Here is a 7,500-nt window from a genome sequence, read left to right as displayed (position 1 = left end):
AGAAAAGGAGAGGGACAAGGTGTATCTATGTACTTGGTTATACACTTTTGCTTAAATATATGTTGGGTTTTTTTAAATTAGTAAGTTTTAAAATGAGTCCTTTAGGCATTATTGCCGTCAGTTGATATGCTGTCACATCAGCGTAATATTTTGCTTTTTCCGGTTGACGTTCTAGAACATCAATATCTCTCCCTCGAAAAATATATTTTACATCGTTACATATGCACATAATCATAGGAGTTCCATTTGTATAGACACATTTTTATTCACTTTTGAAAATAATGTAAACAAATACAAAACCTCTGATTATCACCCTGTTGAAGTGGGCATGTGAAAAGTGCTCATGTAGGTACAGTGATGCCACACTGTACCTACATAAGCACAGGGAGAGATCTTGCGCAAAGCACGTTATTTAGCTGGCGGGAACGGCATTACGCAAATATAAGCCCCTGGCTTGAATGGGTCAAAGATAATAAAAATGTTGAAGATGTGATGTTTTATGCATGTGTCATTTGAATGCACTTATCCTAAGACTTGATTTTAGCTTCAGGAACTATTTTAAAGCACTTGATTATATTTCCAAAGTGGCCGAACCACTTCAGTCAGATACCTTAGCATTTAAGCATAATTATAGTGTGCTATGAAATGGAAACCATTTCTGTAAGGGCCACATGATTACACAAAGCAAAAGTGATTAGAAAGTGCAAAAAAATACTCATGTATTTCTTATTTCCTCACTGGCTCAGTTTTCTAGTTTGTAACAATTATTATTATTATTATTATTTTATTATTTTTTTTACAGCCCAGCTTTTTTAGATTTACACACAATTAGTAGAAAATTAGGTCAGAGGTGTAATGGTGCAAGAACTGGTAGTATTGTAAAAAATAGAATAAGAATGATAATGATAATGAGCAGATTATTAGAAATAGGGGAATGCTTATAACTGTTCAAGTCCATTGTCTGAGGCCTTTTTTATTGAATCATTGAGATAAATCATGTTTCATTGATCTGTGCTTTTATTATCTTTTTTTCCAGAAACGTATTCTCCTCTCTTCCTTTAAATTCTTGCCTCAGCCATTACAATGAGGTGATGGATGTTCATTCAGTCAAATAGAAACTTAATAATGATTGAAAAATTGAGGATCCTTGTAATTTATGTGTAAAAAAGGATTATTCAGTTTAGAATAGCAATTAAGGTAGAGGCATTTTCCTGTTCCGTACAAGTGTCCTGTTCTATGTTTTTAGAGTTGCTTAAAATTCTCTTTAGTCTACTTTACATCTCTTACCTTTTTCCCTCACAAAGTCAGAGGATGTCCCAGACTAAATGGCTAGTTTTTGAAACTTTTATGAGAATAAACCAGCTTACAGAAGTTTTAAAGTAACACATGTCACAGTTAAAACTCATGTGATTGCTTTAGTTAAATCACAAACTGATTGATATAGCAAAGGTACTATACAAATCATACTTGAAATAAGCAATGTAGGTATTAGGAGTTAATAAGTTTGATTTTAAAACTTGAAAACAATTGATTAGCACAGGAAACATTCAAGATCTTGAAAATATAGGTTTATAATTTATTGGATCAAAAGCAGTTTATCAAGAGATCATAGAGGTGTCTATACTACTTTTTGGTGTTAATAATCTTTTAGTTGAATTTTTGAGAAGTTAAAAATAGGGTTCTTTTTACAAGTTATCCAACAAAAGTCTTTCTGTAAGGCAGAAGACAGAAGTATGAGATTGATATAAAAAGAAAGGAAAGGAAATTCTTTTTGTTGATATTTTAAGAAATGTGAATGTATAACAGGTGGTAGAGTATCTTTTTGTTTTATTATTATACTTTGAACAAAATATAGCTTATGTCTGTGTTGAATATTTTCATTTAACATAGATAAAAATAATTAGTTTTCATTAGCTATGTAAACAGATTTGTTCTGCAAGCATTTGCATAAAAAAAAAAGATTAAAGAATTCCTACTTATGTATCTACTTATACATCTTTGAAAAAACAAGACCAATAAACTCTAGTCGGGCTGTGGACTTCATTATATGTCACATGTAATGGCTGTTAAAATGCATAAGCATATGTCATCCATCTAACTGTTGTAGGAAATATTTATAAGACAAAAAATAGAACATCTATTCCAAAGATATTGAACACACAGAGTTTAATCCATTTAAATGTTAACTCTAATAATATGCAGTTTGGGGTGGGCATCTGAAGAATATCTATGCACATTATTCCAAAAAATATTAAACACAATACTTTTTTGCTATAATAGTACTGAGATACTAATCAGCATTTAGTTAAACATAGTTATGCATTGAAAGAATGAATAACTTTTAACAAAAGAAAAAATACAGTATGGAGTGATCCTACCTTATGAAACATGCTTGTGGCAGACAGGTTAAGAGTGCTAATAGTAATAAAGTTTTTTTCAGGAAATTAAAGGAATGGGGTTAACAGGTGAGATCAAGTATTCTTGAGTAATTGACTCCTTAGTCACTAAGTCCTTGTGGAGCCATCTATGCATAAAAGATAAAACACAACCATAGTGGATAGGGAATGTATACATACACTCCTGCCATTGTTACTATTATCAATAACTTTAATTTTAAGTTTGTTGATGAGTCCCTGTCAACCTATTAAAAGTACTAGATGTCATCTTGAATTTTTGAGTTAGGTTGATGTATTCCATAGGAATTTTGAATTTTATGTGTTACACATAAACCAGCTTTTCAATATTTCTTAAAGGAGCCAAAGGTCAGTATAACCATCATTGTCTTTGCCACACCAGTGATTAAGCTAGAAATCCACCATGTGAATGTGTTTGTCCCTGTTCCCTCTACTCATTTTCACCCCAAATCCTCATGTAAGAATGTCTAGACAATGATGGATTGATTATCCAAACATATAGTTACTTTCAAACAGGTAATTATTCTCAATGATATTTAAAGCAAGGCTTTTCAGGAAAATGAAGAGTGATAAAACTTTATACAAGTGTGGTTTCAGTCTAAATCAATTAAAATTGCATGCGCATGTGTTCTTTTGGCAAGCACTCACAAACACAAATGCAAGACAGCTTTGCTCTTAGTCTCTATTACTATGTACTTTTGTTTAGTTTAAAGATGCAAAAAAAGAGGAATACAGAAGCCAGAAAAGTGTTTGAGAATGCATACACTTCACAATATAAATGCATACATTTATATGTGTGTATATACTTTTATGTGTATGTGTGTGTGTGTGTGTGTGTGGATGTGTGCGTGCATGCATAGACACACGCACATGTACACGCACGCACGCACGCACATACATACATACATACATACATACATACATACATACATACATACATACATACATACATACATACATACATACATACATACATACACACACACACACACACACACACACACACACACACACACACACACACACACACACACACACACACACACACACACACACACACACACACACACATATATATACACATATACACATATACACATATATACATAGATACATACATAATATAATATAATATAACATTCCCTCTGTTGAAGTTATATTGTACCGTTTACTTACTGTCATAATTTTTAGACCTTTTCAACCAAATTCATGATATAGACTTTTATTGTAACAAGGATCATACTGATGCATACCCTTTTAGCATTGGTGCAGTCTGTCAGCTGAGTACAGAAAACATAATTTTTTTCATGTGAATGAGCATGTTTAGAAATATTAGAAATTCAGAATATGACAGGATAAGTAGTGTTTAAACCATTATTGGTTTTACCTTTATCTATTACTTTAGGATGGAAAAAATGTTCTTTTTTCATAGGATGGTAGTGCTTGTTTCTAACAGATGCCAGTAATGCTATCGGTAAGGAAATTTATTGTTGAGGTCAATATGGGTATTACCAAACTTTTATGTTCACAGACAGCAGTTCTGATACTGACAATGGTGTTGAATATCATGTATGTGTGATGGCGTAAGTGAGGCTAAAATATTGGCAGAATTAATATTGAAAATATCTGCAACAATCCCAAAGTAGTGTATATTAATGTAGTGATGATAATGATAACATAATAATAGTGGTAATAGTAATTGTGATATTAAATACTCAATGTAATTATCTTAAGTATAAATATAAATATAATCATAATGAATATAACAATGATAATTGCACTTATTACCATTTGAATGGTGATAATACGGATAAAAGAAACATGAATTGATTCTATTACTGTTAATATAATTTTCTGCAATGCTGTCTTATTTATCTAAGATTGATCTGAGCTTAGGCATTACTGGCATCTTTTTCAGCACATGGGATTGTGTCATACAAGTGTTTGTTTATTTGTTGTGTTGGTTGCATGTTGAATAAATTAGATGAGGATCTTGTGGTTTTATCTCCATACCTCAAAAGTATAAAATGTCCTTTTGTATGTATTAAAAGAAAAGAAGAAAGTTCTGGAACTGGGATCCAGGGAAGATGAATATTAACTGCAGAATGTTCCTGGGAAAGAATATTGTGTGCAAAAAGGAATTTTATTACATGTGAGAAAAGTAATACTTAAGTGCAAGACATTTTTTTTATTGTTTCACAATGATGCTAATGTATAAGGCTAGTTTCATTAACACATTCAGGCCCGGGTCATTTCAGAACTAAATGGTTGGAATGCCAGGGTTTTTCGAACGCATAAGCCTAACGGATTCTCGGGTGCACTAGCCATGAGCCAGGGTTGTCTGCTCACTCATCCGGATAACCAGCCTTAACCAAATATGTCATCGCCGGCGTCTGACGCAAAAACCATGAAACATGTCAGCGTGTCAGCCAGTGCGAATGGGTTAACCTTTGAAATATCAAGTAAATGAATGAATGAATGAATGAATAAATGGAGAAAAAAAAAAAAAGAAAAAAAAGTTATAATAATATACATGATATCTAAATTCTAAGAGTTTGCCATATAGGTTCATCTTCAAAGAAAACACAGTTTTCCTTAACATCGCATTCATTATAATAAATTTACAAAATACATCAAAAAGGTAAAACAAGGTGGCTTAACAACTTGTTGAAATTTCATCATAAATAACAGAAAAACTACCAAGCAATCTAGTTTGGTTAAAAGTGTCATCTCATTTTTCAAATAAGCTTTTATTTGGAGGGAGATAATTCTCAATATCTCCTGAACTATTAAATTTCCTTTTACATTTTCTTTGGACTAAATTTTCTAATTTTTTCAACATTGTGTATGTTAAAGATAAAACAAATTATCATACTTTATTATTCTATCATCTAAATTTTACCCATTTCTGAATCTTGATTCCCAGACTACGAACATCATCTGTCAAATCCACGCCAATAGGACACCTGAAAAATAGATGATAATTTAGTTATATTATACAAAAACTTGATCTCTTAACTCAAGGAATTTTATATATGTTCATTCATTCATTCACTCACTCACTCACTCACTCTCTCTCTTTCTCTTTCTCTCTCTTTCTCTTTTTCTTTCTCTCTCTCTCTTTTTCTCTCTCTCTCTCTCTCTTTTTCTCCATCTCTTTCTCTCTCTCTTTTTCTCCATCTCTCTCTCTCTCTCTTTTTCTCCATCTCTTTCTCTCTCTTTTTCTCCATCTCTCTCTCTCTTTTTCTCCATCTCTCTCTCTCTCTCTTTTTCTCCCTCTCTCTCTCTCTCTCTTTTTCTCCATCTCTCTCTCTCTCTCTTTTTCTCCATCTCTCTCTCTCTCTCTTTTTCTCCATCTCTCTCTCTCTCTCTCTTTTTCTCTCTCTCTCTCTCTCTCTCTTTTTCTCTCTCTCTCTCTCTCTCTCTCTCTCTCTCTCTCTCTCTCTCTCTCTCTCTTTTTCTCTCTCTCTCTCTCTCTCTCTCTCTCTCTCTCTCTCTCTCTCTCTCTCTCTCTCTCTCTTTTTCTCCATCTCTCTCTCTCTCTCTCTCTCTCTCTTTTTCTCCATCTCTCTCTCTCTCTCTCTCTCTCTCTTTTTCTCCATCTCTCTCTCTCTCTCTTTTTCTCCATCTCTCTCTCTCTCTCTTTTTCTCCATCTCTCTCTCTCTCTCTCTCTCTCTCTCTCTTCTTTTCTCTCTCCTCTCTCTTCTTCTCTTCTCTTTCTCTCTTCCTCTTTCTTCTTTTCTCTTCTCTCCTCTTCTCTCTCTCTCTCTCTTTTTCTACCTCTCTCTCTCTCTCTCCTTTCTCTCTCTCTCTCTCTCTTTTCTCCCTCTCCTCTCTCTCTCTCTCTTTTTCTCTCTCTCTCTCTCTCTCTCTCTCTCTCTCTCTTTTTCTCCATCTCTCTCTCTCTCTTTTTTTCTCCATCTCTCTCTCTCTCTCTTTTTCTCTCTCTCTCTCTCTCTCTTTTTCTCCATCTCTCTCTCTCTCTTTTTCTCCATCTCTCTCTCTCTCTTTTTCTCCACCTCTCTCTCTCTCTTTTTCTCCATCTCTCTCTCTCTCTTTTTCTCCATCTCTCTCTCTCTCTTTTTCTCCATCTCTCTCTTTCTCTTTTTCTCCCTCTCTCTCTCTTTTTCTCAGTCTCTCTCTCTCTTTTTCTCCATCTCTCTCTCTCTCTTTTTCTCCATCTCTCTCTCTCTCTCTTTTTCTCCATCTCTCTCTCTCTCTCTTTCTCCATCTCTCTCTCTCTCTTTCTCCATCTCTCTCTCTCTCTCTCTCTCTCCATCTCTCTCTCTCTCTCAAGTCAGAACAATGTGTTTATGCAAATAAATATATACATATATAAACTATGCAAAACATGTAGAGGGAGAGATCATAATGTGATAGGACGTCATCTGACAGGAGCAAAATATTCCCATGATGTGATAACATGTCATCCAGCACGAATAGGTTAAAAGCATAAGTGTAAGTGTTGCAAGTAATTTGATTTACTGAATTTCTTTTATAAACTGTTTCCTTTCAAATTTCCTAAATCTTCATGATGTTTTTATGGCCTGACCTTCCGTCTTCTACTTTTTCATACATTTGGTATACTTAAAAGAATAATGATGCATAATGTCTTAACAATGAGAGTCAGCACTGTTTTCTAGATTTTGACTTGTCCTGAAAAATGCTCCTTCCTTTCCATTTACATGGATGGGAAAGAGTTATATGCAAACTCCCTTCTCTAGGTACCTTAGTTCATATCTCCAACAACTATTTTTCCTTTTCTGTTTGTAAATACCTTATACACAACGAAAGCTCTGGTTCTCTACCTAATGATGCATGCCCTACAATGAAGACCTGGGGGTTTCTCTCCCTCCTCTAACTATAAACTTGTCTATGCAGTAAATATCTTTATTCCCCTTTCTCAATCCCCCTTTGACTCACCAATAGATATCTAATGGCAACTTGTGTCCCTTGAAGCTTTGCAACATTTTGTAACACTTTTTGTCCTGATAGTATCTTTAATGGAATGAATAAGGTCACAAGAGCTGATAATCTACCAAAATTCAACCTCCATTTAGGGCATTACACTGTTGGCATACATCT

At 33.9% G+C, this 7,500-nt stretch overlaps 2 protein-coding genes across 13 annotated transcripts in view; one reads left to right on the top strand and one right to left on the bottom strand.

Moving 5' to 3' along the window:
* The window catches only part of LOC122264152 (androgen-induced gene 1 protein), a 16,026-nt gene extending 15,018 nt beyond the window's left edge, over nucleotides 1-1,008 (top strand). For all 12 annotated transcript variants that reach the window (XM_086555186.1, XM_086555185.1, XM_086555182.1 and 9 more), the window contains one exon: nucleotides 1-1,008. This exon is cut by the window's left edge and continues 2,206 nt beyond it. The gene's annotated coding sequence lies outside the window, so the exon portion shown is untranslated.
* Nucleotides 1,009-5,003: 3,995 nt separating this feature from the next.
* Tcs4 (Threonyl-carbamoyl synthesis 4) overlaps nucleotides 5,004-7,500 on the bottom strand; it is an 11,437-nt gene continuing 8,940 nt past the window's right edge. Inside the window, exon 9 of the mRNA XM_043032883.2 lies at nucleotides 5,004-5,380. Within this exon, the coding sequence (XP_042888817.2) occupies nucleotides 5,302-5,380 (79 nt within the window). The 3' untranslated portion in view covers nucleotides 5,004-5,301. The remainder of the gene's footprint in view (nucleotides 5,381-7,500) is intronic.

Source organism: Penaeus japonicus, unplaced genomic scaffold (assembly GCF_977035675.1).
Source record: "Penaeus japonicus unplaced genomic scaffold, GWHDUDI00000001_assembly GWHDUDI00000030, whole genome shotgun sequence".
NCBI lineage: Eukaryota > Metazoa > Arthropoda > Malacostraca > Decapoda > Penaeidae > Penaeus > Penaeus japonicus.
This window is presented reverse-complemented; position numbering and strand designations above follow the sequence as displayed.